This window comes from Nicotiana tabacum, chromosome 20 (genome assembly GCF_000715075.1).
Source record: "Nicotiana tabacum cultivar K326 chromosome 20, ASM71507v2, whole genome shotgun sequence".
NCBI lineage: Eukaryota > Viridiplantae > Streptophyta > Magnoliopsida > Solanales > Solanaceae > Nicotiana > Nicotiana tabacum.
In genome coordinates this window covers 161,582,129-161,605,843 of record NC_134099.1, presented here as the reverse complement: position 1 = coordinate 161,605,843, position 23,715 = coordinate 161,582,129, and the positions used below count along the sequence as shown (strand labels likewise).

Below are 23,715 nucleotides of genomic sequence, written 5' to 3'. Positions count from 1 at the left end.
GGTTAGTACACTCTTAATCTAATATTCTTCAGCAGATTTTTTGCTCATTAGCAATAATCTTGGAGCAACGATAAAATTGTCCCTGTGACCTATAATCTGCGGGGTCGAGCCATGGAGCAACCACTAATGTTTGCATTAGGATAGATTGTCTACATCACACCCCTTGGGATGCGGCCCTTTCTTGGACCCTGCATGAACGCAAAATACCATGTGCACAGGGCTGCACCCTTTTTTTTTAGCAATAATCTTTGTTGAAGAAAAAAATAGGCACCATGTCATTTTCAAAAGAAGCACATGAGAAAGGCTGTATATAAGAAGAAATAAGGCTGTCTCAGTCTGTATAAGGTTTTTCTTAAGGACACTGTACATGGTATAACCAAGATTTAAAACTGAGCCAAGTTCCTAGAGTTCAACATTGAATAAAACCAGAATTAATCATTTCATCACCTCTGAGGAACCCCTATTTCTCCAGTATATCGGCCCGCTGTGAAGAAACAAACCATCAGGGTATTTATGTGAACAAATCAACATATTCAGAAGAATGCCTTCTGTTGTATTGTAGCAAGCTTGCATATGTTCGATCCCAGATTCCGATGTAAAGAGACTCATCATCTGGACTCAGAGATACCCCAGATATCTCACCAAACATGTCAATTTCTTGACGTTTCTGGTAATCCGCGTCAGTATTATAAATATGGACAAAATCTGCAGGTTCAGCCACCACCAAGAACCGCCCATCTGATGAGTAACGAAGAGATCGGACAGCACCCATGTTTCCCTTCAGCACTGCTGTAGGCGAGGACAGGTTTCTCAAGTCCCAAATTCGGCAAGTTTTATCTTGATTCCCAGTGGCAAAGGTACGGCCATCTGGGTGCCATGCAGAAGCAAAAGAGTAGTCTAGATGACCAACAATTGAACCAATCGTCTGATACAGTAAAAGAAATTCTATTAGAACGGACTTAAGGGATCGGAAAATGGAGGACTCACCATGAAAATCCAAACAAAGGGACCAAGGGACACCTTTAAAATAAATAAGAATCTAAAAGTCATTCTGTGGACAGAATAAGCTTCGACAAATTCTTATCAGCTCATGATGGCTGTGCATGGAAAAATACAAGAAACAAATAGAAGTGGAACTCTTCGCAGTTAGTTAATAGATTCTTGCCAAATAAGAATCTCATTACAAATGCAGTAGAGAAATGACCAACATACTTCAGAATCTACTTTCTAAGCTAAGAACTGATACAAGGTAAGCACATGATGAAGAACTTTTCATTTCATCTGATTTGAAGGTAAGTATTTGATACCTTTCCGTTGCAGGAGTCAACAAGTAAACCATTGAGATCATCCCCGACAACAGTAAGAATCTTGCTATCTGGGCTCATTGAAGTATGCTGCATAAATAACCAATGAAATTACGAAATGCATGAGAGTGAAAAGTACCAAAGACACATGCATCCCAAACAAAATCATATGACATCAAGCATGTATAGTAACATTATTTAGTCCAGCAGAAAATCAGATGACGGAGGATATCCTCCTTTGGATAGACAAACTTATTTCATGAACAATAACAAAAAAAATTTTAAAAGAAAGTGTTCACAAAGTCTACAATGGGATGTCAATTACAACGCTTTGCCTTCCCCTCCACAGAACACAAAAGGTAAACAGGAAGAATAAAAAGAGCAGTAAAAGGTAGATAAGAAACTGACATTCACTGGCCACGGGAACTGGAAGTGGTTCATAAGCTGAAATTTTTCCATGTCATACTCTCTCACACCAGAATCATTATTGGCTGCCAAAAAATGAAGCCCACCACTGCAAAACAATTTTAGATATACTTTCAATCAGTTAAATTTCAAACTAGCCCAACAACTGATCTTATATTCACTCTTACCTCGTGCTTTCGTATATCTCAACAGCGTTTGTGATAGCATTCTCCTCATAAGTAGTCCTTGCACAGAAGCTTATACCTGGCTTATCCAAACACTGCATTATTTGAAGCTAAGTCAAGCAAGGATAACAAAGCCGCATGTAGGATAAAGCTTCTGTTCTTATTTCATTCAAATTTAATAATCTCAGCTCGTGCTGATTTAGAAATGGATACTCTTTTCTCCTACAGAAACAGAGCAACCAAATACCAGTTGTCCGCACCTTTCACCCCTCCTATTTATATTTCAAAACCAGCTACTCTTCCGCTATCAATAGTTAATAGAGAAGCAAGAAAGTATTAAAAAGAAATGCTCATGAATGATAATAGAGAAAAACTTGAAGGAGCTTGCCCATAAGCCAACATGACCCTATCCTTGGATCTCTAACTTAATCCACCTATCCATATTTGATTATCGTGGAAGCAGCAAGAAAGTACAAGAAAATAACTTTCTAGTAAAATCTGTTTGCATTTGATTAACACGAAAAGTGATCCCATGCCTTGCATTATTTCGTTCCAGAAATTGTTTTCCACAAACCACTCCTAGAACTCAGTCCAAAAAGTTAGCAAAAGCTCAAATTGCCAATACATCTTCATTTCACTGTTGCCACTTCCTCTTTGTTATCTAGATTATAGAGCACTTCCGATGTAAGTATGTAACAACATCATATCAGAAAGTTCTGACATTTTCATTTCAAAAATGATCTACTCTTCTTAATATGATAAACTAAACAACTCTATATCACAATATTACTTATCACAATTATAACAATCATAAATCCATATTGATTTTATGTCCGTATATAGTTAGGCAGTTAAAAGAAGTCAAATAAACATTTGTAAGAAAGTCAATTTCCACTTCCCCTCTTTCATTTCATGAATCTTCCGGGAAACCTTATTGTCTCATATTTACCTGACGTTCAAAACAAACCCAAGGAAGAAGGTTGAGGAACTAAGAACAAATACAAAAAATTCCAACTGACCTTACAAATGAGTTCTCCTTGGAAGCCCCCAGCAACCATAAACCGATTCTTCACTGCCATTGTGCTGATCTGGGTTTGTGTTAGACCTTCTAACAAACTTCCTGCATGTTTCTAGAGGCCAAAGTAACAAAGAGTAGGTAAGACAGAAGCAATAAGAGAAGAAACAGCAACTAACATTGACATCCAATTGGGAATCAAAGAAAAAATTTTGAAAAACAAAACTCAAGAAAGACTTCCAAAAGTCTGTTTGCTAGACGACCGGGGGATGGGGCGATGGGTACTCCTTCAAACCCCGCCGAAACGCAAACAAAAGAACAAATTGACCAGACACAGAAAAATAAAAGTCCTCTTCTTGGAAACATGACACCAACATAAAGGAGAAGAACTACAGGCATCCCAGAAACTAAAATGGAAAAGGAAACATCACTATTAAGTGTACCATTACCTCTGACGGCGCTATGTGTCCAGAGAAATCGAGGACTTCTGATAGGTTTTGGGAAATGGATGACCAGTGCATAAGTGAGTAGTTCGAAATAAGATACACGTCATGTTTTGATGTAGCCCACACCAAGTTTCTTAGCTGCAAAAGAAGTGGCATAAAGAGTTCATTAAAATCATCCTCTCAGCAAAAAAAGAAGCATTATTTAAGAGGAACAGACCATAGAATAAACCGAATTTCTTCGAAGAAATACGTAGTTCACAAATTCTGTTTTGATAAGTAACTGCAGTCAAGAAGTTATCACAAGAGCAATGGAAATGAGATGGAGATCCTCTAGCGATAATTTTTTTGTCTTAGCATAGTCAAGATTCAAAAACACATCCCAATTTCTTTATTTTTGACCAACCCCTAATTGAAGAGGAAGAGGATACTTCCCAGCTAAATTTAGGCATAGTTTTCTGCATGCTTACTCAGGTTTCTTGTCATATTCAACTGCTTGAGTTTATTGATTGTAGTGTTCAAATTGATGAAACTAATAGTGTCTCTTTTTTTTAGACAGAGATTTTGAGGTTTCCCATTCATACACTATAATTTGGTTCTTATGCACTATATCCCTAAAATTTCATAATTTCATGTGCCAATTATTTTAGATCCTTCTCAATGCAGCTACTCTGTAATACAACTACCCCATTATTTTAGACCCTTTTCAATTGAAAGATCTTTCAAACCCTTTTTACTCCCATCTTCATCTGGGTTCAGAAAACTACTCGCTGCCCTCCAAACAACTGAGACTTCGTAGCATTTTGAGTTTTTGTTGGTTGACGAGTTCTTTCCAGAAAAATAGATGAACAAAGTATATAGTGGCTGGACACCTAAAGCAAACAGATAGCCAAAGCTAGGACATAATAAGTTCACCCAAATTTCGCTTATGAACTGTTAACTTCGACAACTGGTTGTGATATTGCTGTTAAAAATGTTTGTATGTTGACTTTAAAATTGTGATTAAGTTCCAGTTCAAAAAGAATTATGATTGAGTTACTGATGGTAAATGCTCATATAATTGTTTGCAGGTGGGTGTTTAATACTGCTGATATGGGGTTTATATCTGTGTTGACTAATATGTAAGCATTCAAGAGATATCGCATAATATTCCAGTCAGTCATACATAATTGACGGTCAAATGTTCGTATAATCATATTTGAATCCAAGGACCACAAGGGGGTATTTTCTCTAATTCCAAATATCGATAAGTTACTTTCCACACATTTAACATCTCAAGAGAATAAAGAGAGGAGACTAATTCTCCACACAACCACGTATAACCAAATTTTAAAAAAGAAAATCTCATCTCCTTCAATTTCGACTAATCCCTACTATTGAAGAGGAAAAGAGGAGACTTTCCTACTAGACTCAGGTACAGTCTACTGGATGCTTACTTAACCTTTCCTGTCATTTTCAAAGTGAATTGGTTGAATTTATTGCTGGTAATGCTAAAACCTATAAAATTAGCAGGATATGTTCTCTGTCTTTCTTGTGTAGTTTCCTCTGCATATACTATAATCTGGTCTCCTAAGTGTTCTTTTTTTTTTATAAGGTAATATTTTATTAAAAGGGTACCAAGATGGTACAAGTTACATCAGTTCAACATCTGCCACTAACATGGCAACTACAAATCTCCTCTCTCTTCTAAAAAGTTCAAGTATTGCTCCATATTTTCAACAGTACTCCTATTACACCAAAAATACAAGTTCAAAAGACAGCTATTTATAATTCTGAAAACATGTTGTCTTCTCCCTTCAAAACAAACACTATTTCTTTCCACCCATATTGTCCATAAAACACACAAAGAAATTGTCCTTCACACTGTTTGTTTCCTTTTTGCCATTTTCTGATGATGCCATTGTTCCAACAAGCTCGTAACGCTGTTTAGGCATTACACACTTAATGCCGTACATGTTTAAAAAGGGCTCCCAACACTGTTTTGCCTATCTGAAAATGAATAAAGAGATGACGGACTGTCTCTATTTCTTCTTCACACATATAATAAAATCTGTTGCTTAGAGAAAATCCTCTTTTTTGTAGATTCTCCTGAGTAAGACATGCTCTCTTTGCTGCAACCCATCCAAAAAAAGCAACTTTAACAGGTGCCTTATAGCTTTCCATGGCCATTCTATTTCATATAATCCTTGTTGTTTCAGTAATAAACTGAAGCATCCTCTGATGGTGAACTTTCCATCTTTACATGCTGCCAAATCAGTGAATCTCTCCTATTTTCTTCCAATGTTAAGGAGTTGCATCAACTGAACAAAGCCCTCTATCTTCAATCATTGAGACCCCTTCTGAAAATTAGCTACCAACCATTACTTAAATAAAACTCCCAAGTGCTCTTTTTTTGGGAAAATGCACAAGTACCCCCTGACCTATAGCTTATTTATTGAGGGGGGGGGGGGGGGGGGGTTTCCAAATTGAAAATTAAACTTTGTGGGGATCCTATTAACCCCCCCCCCCCAAAGAACTATTTTAAAGTCAAGAAAAATATCCCCTTGAGAGACGACGTGACACAAAAAGTGTGTTCACTTTCTTGGAGGCGTGTGAGAGCATTTATTAATGTCTACATGTGTCATTTTATAATTGGATACTTTACCATTAGTTACATTTTATTAATAAAACAATCTCTAACCCATTTAATTTTTTCAAGATGTTGTAAGGGATTCCCACAAGAACTCTAGCAAACTCCTCGCCTCGCCGGAAAAAATGGTGTCCAGCTCACCATTTTCATCTTCCTCCACTTCTATTTTTACCGTACCTCCCCCTTTTGCAGCAACAACAAAAACCCAGTTAAAACTTCCAACTATTGAGTTAAAATATGAAGATAATGATGGTTTGGGAGAATTCCAGAACTTGAAAGTATCAAAACCACCGGCGATGGTTTTGTCTCCGGCGACGACAACGATTCTACATTTTTTAATTTTTGTACTATCCTCTGACAAGTTCTCGAGGATTAAAAGATCTGCATTTCTTTTTTGTTGTACTCTAATTGATCAACGTTAGATGGAAATATGTTTGTATTAATGTAATAAAGTTCTATGGTTATGGTGGGGAAAATGGAGGTGGCGAATGAAATAATAAGTGAAAATAAAAATGCTAGAACTCAAAATTTTCTTTTGGAAGTGGTAAAGAGATGGTGTCGAGTGAAACGGGTATGATAATGGTGATTTTTGGGGTTGTTGATAATGGAGGCGAGAGAAAAAAAAGGAGAAGATTGAAAAGAAAGAAATAATTAATTTTAGTGGCAGAAAAGATCGAGGCGCGTGTACTCCACCACACAACATAGATGTGGTTGTGACATTTTAAGGGTAAATTTATACCATTTTAAAATAGTTCAGGGAGGCAATAGGACCGCCGCAAGTTTAAGTGTGTAGTTGGAAATTCGGCTATAGGTCAGGAGGTACTTATGCCTTTGCCCTTGATTTTAAATCAGTAGGTGCCCTGAGCACTCTATCGATTCCTCGCCCTGATAATGTTTGAGACATAGTTATTGAGTATGCTCGCACTACTTGGTACATGCACCGAAAGAATGTGTACATGTTATTGGGAAGCGTGACAGGCTAATAAAATTAAACTTTGTGGGGATCCTATTAACCCCCCCCCCTCCCCCAAGAACTATTTTAAAGTGAAGAAAAATATCCCCTTGAGAGACGACGTGACACAAAAAGTGTGTTCACTTTCTTGGAGGCGTGTGAGAGCATTTATTAATGTCTACATGTGTCATTTTATAATTGGATACTTTACAATTAGTTACATTTTATTAATAAAACAATCTCTAACCCATTTAATTTTTTCAAGACGCTGTAAGGGATTCCCACAAGAACTCTAGCAAACTTCTCGCCTCGCCGGAAAAAATGGAGTCCAGCTCACCATTTTCATCTTCCTCCACTTCTATTTTTACCCGTACCTCCCCCTTTGCAGCAACAACAAAAACCCAGTAAAAACTTCCAACTATTGAATTAAAATATGAAGATAATGATGGTTTGGCAGAATTCCAGAACTTGAAAGTATCAAAATCACCGGCGACGACAATGATTCTACATTTTTTAATTTTTGTACTATCCTCTGAGAAGTTCTCGAGGATTAAAAGATCTGCATTTCTTTTTTGTTGTACTCTAATTGATCAGCGTTAGATGGAAATATGTTTATATTAATGTAATAAAGTTCTATGGTTATGGTGAGGAAAATGGAGGTGGCGAATGAAATAATAAGTGAAAATAAAAATGGTAGAACTCAAAATTTTCTTTTAGAAGTGGTAAAGAGATGGTGTCGAGTGAAACAGGTATGATAATGGTGATTTTTGGGGTTGTTGATAATGGAGGAGAAAGAAAAAAAGGAGAAGATTGATAAGAAAGAAATAATTAATTTTAGTGGCAGAAAAGATCGAGGCGCGTGTACTCCACCACACAACATAGATGTGGTTGTGACATTTTAAGGGTAAATTTATACCATTTTAAAATAGTACAGGGAGGCAATAGGACCGCTGCAAGTTTAAGTGTGTAGTTGGAAATTCGGCTATAGGTCAGGAGGTACTTATGCCTTTGCCCTTGATATTAAATCAGTAGGTGTCCTGAGCACTCTATCGATTCCTCGCCCTGGTAATGTTTGAGACAGTTATTGAGTATGCTCGCACTACTTGGTACATGCACCGAAAGAATGTGTACATGTAATTGGGAAGCGTGTCAGGCTAATAGAAGGGGAAAAATATTTAAAAGAGAAAAGCAATAAATTGCACAAGACAAAATTTACGTGGTTTGATAATTTTTCTACTCCACTGCCACACAGAGAATAACTCTATTATTACTGAAGAGAGAAGTATTGTGAGGATGGTTTACAAATTAGGAGCAGAGGTATTTTTATGGTTAGACGGTAAGCTGAAAAAATTTCAGTGAAGATGTGAATAAAATTATTTCTGCGCGACAGGACAACATTGCAATTGTGTGTCTATTTCTTTCTTTCAAACCCTTTAGTTTCCCTCTTCTGTTCCTTTCTTTCTTTTTGTCTTTTTCGTTCTTATCTTTCTTTCTTTTTTCTCGTCTTTTTTTTCCCTGTCGTTTCATATTTGTTTACATATGGGTGTGATCTCCCACTCAAATCCATATACATCAAAAAGGAAGATTTTTTTTGCTATTTTTAGCATGTCGCCTTTACATTATTAGTCTTGAAGGCCAATTGAGGCAACGCACAACCTCAATTTGTAAACACCGACAACTTTGGTTAACATATCTATAGGGTTCTTCGATCCTGGTATCTTCTTTGGGGAAAGAGTTCCTTCACTTCTCAACTTTCGAATATGATAATACCACGTACTTTGATCTAGTATGAAACACTAGATTTTTGGAAAGATGCATTGCACTTTGGCTATTACTGAAAAGTTTACAATTGTCTTGCTCTTTACCCCGCTCTTTCAAAAAATTCTTGAGCCAAATCATCTCTTATCCAGTTTCTAAGATTGCATGTGCTTCGGTGGTAAACAAGTAATACTCTTATGAAGTCTAGACATCCAACTAACAACAATACCACCCAAAGTAAACCCAGACTGTGGTACTTTTCCAACTATCCTAAGTTTGCATCAGAGAAACCTTGTAAGATAATATTTACTCCTTTTAAACCAAAGTGCCTTTTCATCTCCTTATGCCGAGGATCTTTTGGAAACAGCCTCTCTACCCCCAAGGTAAGGGTAAAGTCTGCGTACACACCACCCTCCCCAGACTTCACACGTGGGATATTACTAGGTTGCTGCTGTGTTGTTGTTTAAAGCAAAGTGCCATACGTGAGGTACCTTTGAGGTATCGCAAAATTCATCTTTACATCTTCCAATGCTCCTTTCCTGGATCTAACATGTATGTACTGACAACTCCAACTGTATAGCTATGTCAGGCCTAGCACAAATCATAGCATACATCAAACTTTCTACTGTTGAAGCACATGGTACATTCAACATGTACTTCCTTTGTTCATCTGTCTTTGGCAATTGCACTTCAGGCAGATTGAGGTGGCTTCCTAGTGATTGCTTCTGGTCTTTGCATCATGAAAGACTAAACCTTCTTAGTACCTTTTGTATGTATTTTACTTGAGACAGATTTAAGGTTCCTTCGGACCTGTTTCTCCTAATCTTCATCCCAAGCATTTGGTTAGCTGATCCTAAGTCTTTCATTTCAAAATCAAGGCCCCACACTAGAGGCTAACAAACCTTTTTTTTCTTTCTCGATGTATACAGATATGAGGGGGAGATTGATGGAAACAAATCCATATGTAAACAAATATAAAGAAAGAAAAAGACGAGGAAAAAGAAAAAAAGATAAGAAAGAAAACGGCAAAAAGAAAAAGAGGGTCAAAATAGATAGGTTGTAGAGTCGGAAAGAAGGAAATTAGCACAAAATTTATTTCTGCGTAATCACATCTTCACTGAAATTTTTCAGCTGACCCTCTGCCTATAAAAAGGCCTCTGCTCCTAATTTGTAAACCATTCTCGCAATTTTTCTTTCTCTCAGTATAATAAAGTTATTTTTTGTGTAGCCGTGAATAGGCAAATTGCCGAACCACGTAAATCTTGTATTTTTTTTTTGTTTACATATGGGTTTGTACTCATCACATGCCTATGTTCTACCACAAGAATACCATTGACATTGCTATGGAAAAAACAAAAATTCCTTCTTTTTTTGGTATGGATGAAATTAGCTTTAAGAAGGCATTCGAAGAATAAAAAGACAATAAGTTTGCATTATGCTGTTTAGGTTAAAGTACTGTTGCATCCAAGTGAAAACGTAAACATGGCTAATTGGGGAAGCATAGAGGAAAATGAAACATCCGATAAAATCACTTGAGAGAAATATTTACTGCAAACCAAAAATTACCCAATGTGATTATGGTATTTGCGTAACCTGCAGTAAATGCATACCTGAAAATGAAGTATGGTAGGCTTCACCAATCTTGTATTGTAAAAGAATTCATAGTAGTTGCCACCCTTTTTAACCTGCTTACATTCCTGAAAAAGCAATCACATAGAAGATCATAAAATTTTTAAATTCTACTTTGGCAATACAGAATTAAAGTCCTAATTTTATGTCCCTAAAAGAATAGAGCACGGAAGATACAGACCTTATCTACAGCTTCTCCCGACAAAGGTATGTTTTCATAATTTCTGTATTGTTCGAGCCTTGTCAATCTGTAGCTTTGCCTGGTTATATTCAATCTATCCCATGGAATACCTTGTATATCTTTCCCTTTCCTTGCTTGTGCAGCAGATGTATCAGTCCCTTCTGTTACCTACCCAGTTTCACAAATTTAAAAAAAGTAAATGAGTACACCGTTGATATACAACACCGAAGTAACCAAATATTCATGCTTTCACTTGATGTGTAGTCATTTCAAAATTTCACGGTAACTAAAAAACAGAAGAAATACCAAAAACTCATCTCGGTACTTCAGCACCTGATGAAAAGGGACTCATTTGAAAAAAGGTACTCCATGTGATTACTCCGTCAAACAAATAGGACAATGAAACCCAAAAAGAAAGGTAACATGACTAGGTCAAATTCAATAGGTGCTTGGCTGTTTATCAATAGAACTTTCAAACGAAGAACATCTTTAGGAGGTACATGTTTTGCTGCCAAAAATTACAAAACCAATAAGCAAAACAAGAGTGCAGAATCCAATATACGCGGAAACAATTATTTGCTAAACTGCTAGACCATCTGAAAGACAATACTTTTCAACACCACGTCAACACCAAAACAAAAAGGAGAAGAGAAGGGAAGCGTGTTACAGACCTAATACTAGATAAACATGTTCTCTCTAATGGATTAAGCTTTAGATGAGGTGATCAATAGTTAACATGGCATCATACCAGACAAAGGCTCTTGGTTCAATTCTCACTGACACGCATTATCAAAAGGAATTTCCATGTACTTGGGCCAAAGAAGAATGAGTCAGTCCTGAACATAGGACATATCATCATCAACAACAACAACGATGATCCAGTAAAATCTCACTAGTGGGGTCTGGGAAGGGTAGTGTGTACCCAGACTTTACCTCTACCCCGAGAGAGGAGAGGATGTTTCCGAAAGACCCTCGGCTCAAGAAGACGAAAAGAGACAATATATCAGTACCATCAACAGAAACTATAGAAATAATAACAGCATCCTAAAACCAGAAAATAGATGAAAAGCAAAAGCAATAACCAGTAAATAGACCAGCACTATGAAAAACGAAAGAGTAGCGAGAACACAACATTAACCACTAGCAGTCTAAGACAAAAATCCTATCAGACTAGTCTCACATTGGTACGAAGTAGAAAAAAACTCAACTACCTCCTAACCTACAACCCTAATGCTCGACCTCGACAGCTTCCTATCAAGGGCCATATCCTCGAAATTTGAAGCCACGCCAACCTACTATAACTATATAAACGAATTCTTTCTAACAGGTTAAGCATTCCGTTGATGTGGTCACTCAATGCAACCACGTTAAAGCAAAATTCAATACAAAACCAGAGATAGGATAAGTAAAAGTGTATATGTACTAACCAGCTCAAAGTCATCAAGATTTGTATCGTCGCGGTAGAATACCTCTTCAAATTCATCCATTGAATCTGCCATCTCTTCGTCAAGACTCATGTAATCCAATCGGTCAACCCTTTGGTAAGCCATGATTTCCCACAAAACCCTTCAACCCTGAGTCCAAGAAAAGTCCAGCAAAACCAAACACAGTGTTTTCTTAGATATAGAGAGACAAAAATTAAAAGCCCCAAATTAAAACAGACATAAAAGGAGCAGAAAAAGACCAAAATGTCAGCATTCTCATATCTCTAGGTGAAGAACCCAAATTGCTAAATTGGAAATCACTCCAAAATCCCCCCCACCCCACCCCCAAGCCCCCCAGACCAAAAAATAAAAAACAAATAGAAGGAAAAGAAAGATGACATTTTAACGCAAAATTCAGCTAAAATCCCAAAAAAAAAAACACACACACCCAAATCCCAACAAGAAGAAATTGAATTCTATGAATCTGGAGTTGCATTTAGAGACTATATGTAAGTTGCTAACTTGGAAATTACTAGAAATTCCAACCTCTCCCCCCCCCTCCCCCCCAAAAAAAAAACAAGAAATAAAAACAAATCAAAGAAAAAAAAAAGACAAATTTATGCAAAATTCAGCTATAATCCAATAAACCAGGCACACACCGAAAAACGCAACAGAGGGAAATTGAATTCTATGAATCTAGGGTCCCATTTAAACACTATAAAAATTGCTAACTTGCGAATTACTTCAAAATCCCAACAAAAGAGAACGAATCAAAAGAAAAAAAATGACATTTTTCTTGCAAATTAAGCTAAAATCCAATACAAGTCACCAATTAGGCAAAATTCAGCTAAAATCAAATCTGGGATTGCATTTAAAGACTGATTATAAACATAAAAAAAGTAGCAAAAAGAGAGTTTCAAAGAAATGTACCTAAAGAATTTGCTTCTCTGGGTCAGTGAAACAAACCGTAGCTGTCTCTAAAAAAAATCCAGATGATTATAAATCAAGAAAAAATGATCTTTTTTCACTTCCAATGTATATATCTGCAGTTATATGATAGCGATGTATGCTCTTATAAATCATGGTATGTCGGCCAAGAAGGTTTGTGCCATACCTTTGGTATGATTGTAAAAGATTGTTAGTATAAGGAGGTACAGACCCACGCGCGCAAATATCAAGATTAAGGGACCCACGCGCGCAAATTTCAAGATTAAGGACCCACACTTCCTACTTTTTAATTTCTTTTTATTTTTCAGAATAATAGTAAGAGATAATATCACCTTTGGCCGTTTGTAAATTCTAGTTCTTGTCATATATATGATTAAAGTATATTTAATCCTCAATTTACTAAAATATGTGTTTTGGTCCGTTTTTATGCTATAGTTAGACTGTTTTTAGAATTATATTATTCTCAAACTTAACATAATATATGTATGTCACCCCACTTATGAAATTATACTAAATTTATAATTAAGAACAAGTGTGAAGTAATTATTCCATGTGATGATTCATACAAAAATATAAAAGAATATGAGATTACTTACTTGCACGATCTTAAGGCCGATATCCCCAAAAATCTTTTTCTTCTAATTATATTGCCTTATGATTCACTAAAAGTTAGTACTATCTACTTAATCTTCTATATTATATTAAAAGGAGAGTAGTATGCATCGTGGTTAAGCCAAGTGACAAGCTAAAATGAAGCCACTTGGCAATTTTAAGACAACATTAATAATTAAAAATTATAAATAGAAACATAATTAATGGAAATAGTTGATTTAATCTTATATATAATCTAAATAGATCTTAGACAAATATAATCTATATATCTATATTTATATGTATATTGGTATCTACATCTATATTTATATTTTATATCTATATATTGATCCACTCATAGATTTTCTTATATATTAACTAGAAATATGGAGGTGAAAAATTAATTAAAAATCTATAATAGAAACAAAAAAAAAATATAAAAAAGCGTAAATTGAGATAACATATGACTATTTATACTTTGGAGTGAGTTAAAATATAAAATAAAGTGGCGTCTTAAGAATAAGACACATAGCAAAGTAAGACAAAATAAATAAGAATTTAGGAAAGACTTAGGATAAAGTTAAAAGGATAAGAAGAAAATATAATGTATTACTTTTGTATCACATTCGAAGATTTGAAAAAATTTCATTTTTAATTGGACTAATAAATGCCTAAAGTTATGGGATATTGTAAATCCTATTTAAAATTACTTTGCCGCTTTAATTTTAGGCATTTAAAAGGGTTATTTGTAAGAAATATATATATTCGAAAGGGTAACATCAAAAGAATTTTTTTTAAGCCTATGTGCTTTTTCCTAATTTGACATTGAGTTTTTATAGTATTGTTAACTTCTCGGAAAATCGAAAAATTTATAAACCAAATTCCAAGAGAATATGTGTGTGCGCATATATATATATATATATATATATATATATATATATATATATATATATATATGTGTGTGTGTGTGTGTGTGTGTGTGTGTGTGCGCGCGCGCTTGCGCTTGCGCTTGTGCATTGTGATTAAGCCAAGTGACAAACTATTATAAAGCCACTTGGCAATTTAGGATAATACTAATACTTAATTTAAATTAAAATATATTTTTTTCAAATCTGAATGAAAAGAAAATGAATATTTTTGTAAAGATATTGTTTGTCATATCTTAACTAATAAGATTTTAAAAAAAAAAATTACATTGAAAGATAAAAACAACACCTCTATCTTAATTAATTATAAAGATAAAAATATAGGTATTATAAAAAAATATGATAAATTTAAACATTAATATGATAAATAGAATTAAAAAAATTAAAAGATCAGAGTATATATATATATATATATATATATATATATATATATATATATATATATATATATATATATATAAATTTAATGTAGAAATATTTGGAAGGATAAGACTTATTTGATTTTTGAGAAGAGAAAGTATTTTAAATAATAACGAATAAAATTTGCATTGTGGTTAAGCCAAGTGACAAACTACTATAAAACCACTTAGCAATTTAGGATAATATTAATATTAATACTTAATTTAATTTTTTTTTTGAATCTGAATAAAAAGCAGTGAACATTTTTGTAAAGATATTATCTACCCTATCTTAATTAATAAAATTTAAAAATAAATAAATTGAAAGATAAAAACAACGCCTCTATCTTAATTAATTATAAAGATAAGAATATAGGTATTATAAAAAATATGATAAATTTAAACATTAATATGAACAATAGAATAAAAGTAAATAAAAATTTTACTACAAGAAAAAAAACATATTTTTTATTTATAATATTATAATAGAAGTAACAGACAAGAATATGATAATTTTAAGTTATGAGTAATACAATATGGACAAGAAATTATGGATAATTTTAAGAGATCTGAGAAATTTTTGCTTTTTTATTAACATTTATTTAATGATTATATATAACTTTTACCTAAAAGATTAATATTTTAAAGTACATAAATCAAATAACTCAAATCACATATTTGTGTCCGCGCAAGGTACTAATACTAGTTTATTAGTTAAAAAATCTCAATAATCCTTTATAGTGCTTTAGACCTCACCGGTTTTCTTGATTAGTTTAATTGGCATCCTTAATATTTTAAACTTAACGTAAAGAGTCCTTCGAATATGGGCAAAGTTACGTTGGTGGGAAGGTTCCAATTGAGTTCATCCATTGTGTAGAACTGTAGATTGGTTAAAAGAAATATTGCACACATTTGAAATTTAAGTCTTACGCAGTAACGGTGTAAATATTCAATCAATTGTAAGAAAATTACTACTATAGTAAATATATATGATGGAGCATTAATTGTTCTTTACATTTACATTTAAAAAAATATGTGAATGCCAAGAAAATGATTTACTACATTTTCGGCAATATATGCATATTATAAGTTCTTTTTAATTTTTTGTTGTTGTCTAATTTCTATAGCACTTTTCGCTTAACGAGGGTGATTGATTGATTTTTCAGAAATAAAACAGACTAGATCTAGTTCATCTCAAATTTAAATGCTTAAATATTCAGAAACTAGAAATGCACTAGGTTTAATGATTCAGGACTAGAATATGATAATCTTATAATAGTACCTATTTTTATTTCCTCCAGCATGTAGGCTACAGTTAAGTAGCTAGCGAGAGAAGGTTATAAGCAGATGCAGGAGAAAGAAAAAAAAGAATGACACACACAGAGGAATTCATCATTCTCATATATCAACACAAAATGTTTAAATAACGACAAAAAATGAGTACAAAATTGGCCTACTACATAGATTTCCTCAGTTCTCGTGAAGAGCCTTCATGAGATAAAGTCTACTGAAGCTCTGTCCAGCAACACTGCAAGCAATTCACAAACAAGTTCAGTTCACAAACAATCTTTTTGTGTGTGTGTGAGAGAGAGAGAGTTTTGGTTTTGTTTGGGGGGGGGGGGGGGAAGGGGGTTATTAATGATGGTATCTGAGCCAGCTTACGCGAACTCAACCATTCCATCGAGTAACTTCTGTCCACCAAGCTTAGGCACATGAAAAGGTGATCTGAATTTAAACTTTGTTTTCAGCAGTTTTAACCTACATTATTGACTGTTAAGCGACACCCTTGGATGTGCCTTCCCTACAAACTAATCATGATTCTCCTTTTGCGGATACTACTCAACAACAACGAACCCAGTGTATTCCCTGGGGTCTGGGGAGGGCAGTGTGTACGCAGACCTTACCCCTACCTTATAAAGATAGGGAGGCTGTTTGCGGATACTACTCAAAACTCAAAATAAATACTCACACCTAATAGGTCCGGTTCCTTAAGAGGCCTTACTGAATAATTAAGGTTAAAACCATGTCCCGAAGAAAATGCTAGAACAAATGAAATCAAATAGAAAATCTATGTCACCATATTTTTTTTATTGATACAGAAAAGGATATTGAGATATTTAGATTTTCTATTTGATGGGGAACTTCCTGAATACTTCACTCAGGATGATAGTAGAAGCATTTCAAATCCTTTTTGAAATTATAAAAGTTGACCAAGCTAAAATACTAGGGTATCTAAGGGGTTGGTAAATTGGCAACGCTCAGAAGTGAAGGCTGTGTTTTCCTCAGTTGAACTGTCCCTATCAGCAATGCTTGCAAACATGCATGTAATGATTATCACTTTAGATTGTAACTCACCCATTAATCTGGTTGCAATAGTTTGCTATTTGATTAGTTATGAGAAAGCTTTCCAATCGTGAGGGTTCTGGGATTGGCTTAAAGACGGGATTAGAAGGATCTTCCTCCGGTAGCGGCTCTTCTCCAGCAGCTTTGCGTGACATGTTCTCAGCCCTGCAGAGAACAAAATCCAGAATAGATATCAATTAGAAAGGACCTCTTGAAAAAAAAACAAATAATTGCTGACTTCACCAGGTATATATCATACCACAGCCAAGACATCCAAAAGCTGAAACTTCTAATTAGCAAATTCGACTATCAAGCTGTCACAACTGGTAATGGCTTCCCCCTCCCCACCACCAAGTTAATGAATAAAAAATATTTTCAGCATCCAGAAGATCTGCCATACTATTTCTGCAATTGCTGAAACATCCTATTGTAGAAATATCAGTATCTACCTCCTTATCTTTTTAAACCAAGTTCCAGATAGTCAAAGCAAACCATGATTCAGGTTAGGATAAAAGGTGCTATGATGTAAAAGTAGTCTTTTTATATATAAGCTGGCATGTGGAAGCGCATTCATCAATCTCCTACACTCTGTACTTCAAGGGCGCCTTTAGGAAATCTAATTGTAAAAGACAAAAATTTACAAAAGCGTACAGGGAAAAGGATTTTCAGACTTGGCCTTTGAGTTGATACAGCAACCCTGATACTTGAGATGCTGAACACGTGCAAGGGGCTACAGGTCTTTCCAGACTTGGCTTTTGAGTTGATATGGAAATCCACAAGATTTCCTAAATCATAAGATATTCTCTTTGCGATATACTCTGTTTCAATTTATGTGAACATATTTCCTTTTTAGTTTCGTGCCAAAAAGAATGACCTCTTTCCCTATTTGGAAATAATTTATCTTTATGCAATGATTTATAGCCACACAAAATATATGTAGCCTCATTTTATACCACATGTTCAAAAGTCTTCTCTCTTGTCTTAAACACCGTGCCCAGCTAAATGGGTTAACATAAATTGAAACAGAGGGAGTATTGAATATGCTTCGGATATGGCAGTGACATATGTATTGGATATATCCAGCTACAAATTGTGCCTGTCATTTGTCTCACTGTCAATGCTACATATATAACGGCTTCCACCATGACGTACTAAATATCTTATAAAGTAACTTAATCCCCCCAAAAGTTGAGCAGTTCCAGAGAGGATCTCAATGATGCAATTTCCAATTACAATGTAAAACCCTTTACCCGTGCTCCTAGTAAGAAATGAAAAGTAGAGCAATGAAAGGACATCCTCTCCAATTTTTAAGATATATATGAGATGTTTCGGCTTCACTTTTACGAGATCTATTATCATCTGTAAGCTTATCATATCTGCTATTATGTTTCCTGTAAAGAAGGTGATTGAAAATGTCCCCAAAGGAAAAAGAAGGATACCTTCTCTTTTGAAGCCAAGCTTGCTGCTGAGCTTGTTGACGGGAAAGGTTCCGATAATAAAATTGGAACTGTAAACGGGTAGTAGTGTTAGCAACATCCAAACATATGACACACTCCACAGAAAGGGAAAAATTGACCCAGGAAGAGAAGGACTAACCTTTTGCTGTTCCATTGACAAGTCATCCATGCACTCAACCAAAAATTCCACGTTCCTTTCCAAATATGGATTGGTTGACAACTGTAGGCGCTCATAATCACACTGACACGCAAGGAAAAAGAAACCTTCAGTAACGATTTGTCAAGCTATATCTGATCATTTGAGAATTCTGCCAAGATAAAAACAAAGCTACCTGAGTTACAGGTGTATCAGGTTCCAGTTCAGTCATGAAGGCGCTTATGAGAGCTGAGTTTGAAACTTTAATCTGTCCAAAAGAGATGGCAAAATTGAAATGTGTTAGAAAACTGAAGCATGTTTTCTTCCTGTAACTTTTCTCTCACTAGAAACTACGAACATAACTCATCAGAAGTTTCCATGTTTACAGACTAAAACCAAGATGGTAGTACCACTTCATGGTATTACTCAAAGAATCTTAAATTTATCTCATCAATGAGTGTGGAGAAGAAATACACGTCAGATATTGAGTTTAACTTTAAAACAGGACACCGATCAAAAAAGTGAAGAATCCTCTTGCGGGGCAAAAAGGGCTAATAACGAGACAGTCTTTCGAACTGATACAAGCGCAAAATGGCATCGAGAAGCAAATAATGTCGCATTGTTGAAAAATCTGCTCATACAAGGATAATAGTTACACATGAAAGTATAAGTATGAGAAAAGCAAAGTGGATAAGAAGCATACCGGTATCTCTTCAAAGATGTCGACCCATGAAAGATTCTTTTCCCTCAACCTAGAAATAAACCAATATCAGCAATAGATTAAGTTTGCTATGTCCAGAAAATTTATCCTGGGGGAAAAGAAGAATGCAACAATGAACATACTTCTCTCCAGTAAAGGTGTTACTCTTGTAGAGTTCCATGAAAGAATCGGAAAGCTTCAAGGCCTTCAATGCTAAGACGCCTTGGTCGGATCTTGATGGATCATAGACAATGCAAACACAACGTTTAATATTCTCCTGAAAAACAAAAGGCCATCAAGTCCAAGTACAGGGATATTCACATAAACAATTGGGACAGAAACAATTAAAGAGCAACTGATCGAGTAAGAACATAAGAAAATTCTACAAGAAAACTTATTTCTTAACAGAAATGAATATCCCATTCATCAGGCATCAAGATGAGAAAATTTAAGTATCTTTTCCCATAGAGCAAATACAAAACATAAGAAAGCTCGGAAGAAATTAAAACACCTTCTGTTATTTAGTTTGAAACATTCCATGGGTGTTCTGGTCAAGTTGTTGCTAGGAATTGGCTTTCGGTAGCGAATTAACTCAAGCTCTTAAGCAGGTAAAAGATTTCGTGTTGCACATCTTGGGTTCAGATGATGATATGCGGAAAGCCTATCAAGAAACTTGATATCAATATATTTCCATGGTGGCATGGCACTTTCCTATGCTACTTAAATCCCTCAATACATAACAAGGAGAGAAAAAGGCAAGAGAACCAGAAGGAGATTAGAGTAAGCACTATAGTCACACATTTATGTCCTGAAATTCATTTTCTTTTTTGCAGACTCTTGAATGATGCATCAATCTACAGCACTTCCACAAACTTCTTGACTAAGCAGAAGAAACATAAACATTGCATGAGAGGAGACCCGAGCAAATATGAAGTTATTTTTGTTTTTTCTTGTAAATCACACACACACACACACACCTCCCAGTATTATCAGCACATGAACCAGAACAAGTGTAACTCCATTACCAATACACGCAATTTCAGAATCCAAAAAGAGAGATGGAGACGGACAGAATCATAAATGAGAAATGTACCTGGTAATTCATGAAAGTCTCTATCAATTCCACAGTTTGAAAAGAGCCAAATAAAGTTGATTGATACCTAGAATATAAATACCAAAGAAAAATTCGTAGTCGGGCATATTACCAATAATCATATGACAAGGATAGACGTGGCAATAGGAATGATAATCTGCACCAGGTGTATCCTCTGTGAGGAAGGTAATGAAAATACTCCACGCTTATAGCTGAGATGCAGTATATGTTTTCGAATTTATTTGAAGTAAAATGGTGTGTGTCAGAAACTCCAAATGAACTGCTGCTGAATTGAAAAAGGATAGGACTTCAAGTAGCTGCTAGGATGCTTTGAAACACTGTACTAGCAAATTGTTTGGTCGATAGTCTGGAAGGAAACAAATCAAAGCTACTTTGAGGGCTAGAATTCAAAACATAGATGTATATCCCTTTCTAGCTTTTTGGCTTAAGATCGAAAATGTAAGAGAAGCTGAGGGAATGATAGATTTCCTTAGTTCATTTCATTTGCAGTAAATGAACTTTTTTTATAAGGATTCGATTACGATGAGTAAGTCAGAACTAGCTGGTTGTGGTAAGCAGTAAATGAATTGAACATAGTTTTTTGTAAATGCACATCATAAGCAGCCCCTGGGTGCTACAGATAATAAAATCCCTTATTACGCATAAAAGAACTAGATTTTCTTCTATAACTAGATTATTTTCCCTTGAAGCCAAATTGCAGCAAGAATCCCTGCTTGTAACTTCAAGAATTTTGTTTGCTTGTAACTTCAGGAAATGACTTTGGTACTTCAAGAAAGATGTATGAACTTTGCATGAAACAACAACCACTTCCAAGATTTGAACTATCATTTCACTCATTCTTCCATAATTCTCTCTAATGTAGTCAAACAAGAAAGTAGTCGTACCAACCAACGGTGTTATTGTCAATATTAACCTCCCTCAGGCATCTCATCATTTCAAGCTGATAATTAGCACCTTCAGCCTCGAGCTCCTCATCTTCTTCACGAACCTGAACAAAATATATGTTAAGAAGACATCTACTCATTAATGAATCTGACACAACAAATTTATGCATAAATAATAAGCAAGAAATGCTAGAATCCAACATACCGGAAATGGAAAACAGTTAGTGACTTCTAGAACACTTCCAACATCCAATCCAAGAAGTTGTCCAGTGACCAAAGCTGGGGAAAACTCCTTACAATGCTTTATTATCTTCAGAATGACCTGTTGCACACATACTTAAACCATTAGAATACGATAATTCTACTATCGCGTCCAATCTTTCCAGAACCATCTGGTATCTAACTGTGCGATACAATGCATCATGGGCAACCCTCTCGAAGCAGAAACAGGACAATAATTTAGGATGAGGGAGTATATTAAAGATAAATGATTCATTCCAACGAACTCATTAAAGTCACCATCTATATAAGAGACCCGGTTGAATATAGTAGCCAATGTGTTTCTTACATTGTTTTCTTAACTAGAAGGATGAGATGACCCATCGCCGTTAGTCCTTTGAGTGCTTCAATCACATAATTAACAAGTTTGTAACTCTCCAACATATTTTAGTTCCTCCTAGAAGTCATTCAGTGGAGTGTCATGGAATAAATTAATTGAGTTCAACTCAGTTGTAAGTCAGAAACCATACTGCATTCCTAGATTAACAGAATCTATTAATATTAACTTTTCTTTATGAAAAGGTAAAGAACTGATTAATATTAACTTTAGATCAAAGGAAAAAGGAAAAGATGGCAATCCCCAGTCCAAAATGAAAAGAAGGTAAGCTGGCGCGCATCAGAAAATTACTCAGTTTTGCAACAATAAAAGTGTGAAAAATCCAATGGCAATAAAAACTTCACCTCAATCCAAAGCCAGTTGGGGTCAACCATTTCAATACTTGATAATTTGTCTTTTTAGATGAATCAATCCCGACTAATGTAAGTGTACAAGCACTGGTACGTAATATAATGGTAGCAACAAGATTTTGTCTTATCCCAACTAGTTGGTATTACTTATATGGATTATTTACTTCCAATGTGTTATGTTCTTCACTAAGTCCGCCAGTATTCTAAGTGTTGTTTGTAATAAGCAACTTAAATAAATAATCACGACCAATACTTGAGGTTTTGAAACCTTCATTACAAATACATTATCTCGCATATGGGAAGTAGCTTATAAGATGAGTACCGATACATCGTTGTCTCGGTCAAATTAGAGATGGTGAGGAACCAATTAATTAACAAGTATCAAGTCTTACAAGTCTATCATTACATAACTGTACAAAAATCATGAGTTTTTTAATGATGGTGGTGTCCGGTAAGCTTGTGCACCCCTCGACTATTCCATTAGGTACCTGCTACCTCCCACTAGCGGGTAACTCTGTCTATCTAAGGCTTGATCGGATGGAAAGAAATCGCCTAGTTTTTTTTTTCCGCTTCCGGTGCGATTTGAACCTAAGACCTCATGGTTCTCCTCGCACTTCCCTTTGGTTCGATCGAAGTTTCTACTTTTAGCTAAAAGGACACCTATTTAACAATCCTAATCCACGGTACAATGCCGCTTTAGAATCTATACCGGTTAAAATCAATCAAATTCAAGTGTATAAAATGTAAAGTGGACAGAAACATAGAAAGTACCAGTCCTTCAATCTGAACAACTCTCAGCGGCGGTGCAGCTTCTTCTTCTTTAGCTGCAACTTGCAAAAATGACCTCGGTATTGCTGCATTAACCACACGAAAAGGTCAATTGCCAAACTGATTCTGTACAAAATACCCATTATAGATGCAAAGTGAAAGAATTTTACATACCGTTTGACATTGTGAAACAGATTGAAATATATCACTGTGCTGAAAGCGATCGAAATTGCTCGAGGGGTTTGTGCTGATGATGGTGGAGAGATTTGAGATGTGAGGATTTTCATTTTGGGCTGGCCCGTATGGCCCTATAAATATTGGGCCTGAGGAAGAACATATATTGGGCCAGATTGTTTAATAAAGGATCTTACATAAATAGTCGGTCACTTTTACTGTGTACATTTTTTAGTCGGTGTACATAAATTATATATACTAATTATACATGATTATCTATACTATATTAAAAGCATGAAGGCCCTTAGCGAAATGTCATTCACCTTTTTTACCCTTTAAAATTGGAGTTCACACTAGACAAAATAGTCATTTAATTATTCTCCTA

At 35.1% G+C, this 23,715-nt stretch overlaps 2 protein-coding genes across 2 annotated transcripts; both read right to left on the bottom strand.

The window, feature by feature from the left end:
* Window positions 1-278: 278 nt before the first annotated feature.
* LOC107805323 (putative WD repeat-containing protein C2A9.03) lies at window positions 279-13,070 on the bottom strand. The gene is made up of 10 exons (XM_016629353.2): window positions 12,856-13,070; window positions 11,929-12,075; window positions 10,502-10,669; window positions 10,302-10,388; window positions 3,359-3,493; window positions 2,914-3,024; window positions 1,898-1,989; window positions 1,713-1,818; window positions 1,308-1,394; window positions 279-925 (listed from the first exon to the last, which is right to left on the bottom strand). Exons 2-10 carry the CDS (start codon window positions 12,049-12,051, stop codon window positions 512-514), a joined length of 1,323 nt encoding a protein of 440 aa, XP_016484839.1. The 5' UTR covers window positions 12,052-12,075; window positions 12,856-13,070; the 3' UTR covers window positions 279-511.
* A 3,096-nt stretch (window positions 13,071-16,166) lies between these two features.
* LOC107805325 (eukaryotic translation initiation factor 3 subunit H) lies at window positions 16,167-23,470 on the bottom strand. Its single transcript, XM_016629355.2, has 12 exons — window positions 23,331-23,470; window positions 23,160-23,242; window positions 21,628-21,744; window positions 21,423-21,526; window positions 20,518-20,584; window positions 19,568-19,701; window positions 19,428-19,476; window positions 18,921-18,992; window positions 18,728-18,829; window positions 18,571-18,638; window positions 17,144-17,296; window positions 16,167-16,316 (listed from the first exon to the last, which is right to left on the bottom strand). The coding sequence occupies exons 1-12, from the start codon at window positions 23,338-23,340 to the stop codon at window positions 16,259-16,261; spliced, it is 1,017 nt and encodes a 338-aa protein (XP_016484841.2). The 5' UTR covers window positions 23,341-23,470; the 3' UTR covers window positions 16,167-16,258.
* Between the last annotated feature and the right edge of the window lie 245 nt (window positions 23,471-23,715).

Bases quoted from the DNA above. Each gene is read 5' to 3' on its own strand.
- LOC107805323 (XM_016629353.2), bottom strand. From the start codon at position 12,051: ATGGCTTACCAAAGGGTTGACCGATTGGATTACATGAGTCTTGACGAA. The intron at 10,670-11,928 runs GTTAGTACATAT...GAAACTGGGTAG, and splicing joins ATCTTGATGACTTTGAGCTG to GTAACAGAAGGGACTGATAC. The intron at 3,025-3,358 runs GTAATGGTACAC...TTTGGCCTCTAG, and splicing joins GACACATAGCGCCGTCAGAG to AAACATGCAGGAAGTTTGTT.
- LOC107805325 (XM_016629355.2), bottom strand. The intron at 20,585-21,422 runs GTACGACTACTT...TTTATATTCTAG, and splicing joins GACAATAACACCGTTGGTTG to GTATCAATCAACTTTATTTG. The intron at 18,639-18,727 runs GTTAGTCCTTCT...ACCCGTTTACAG, and splicing joins TGTCAATGGAACAGCAAAAG to TTCCAATTTTATTATCGGAA.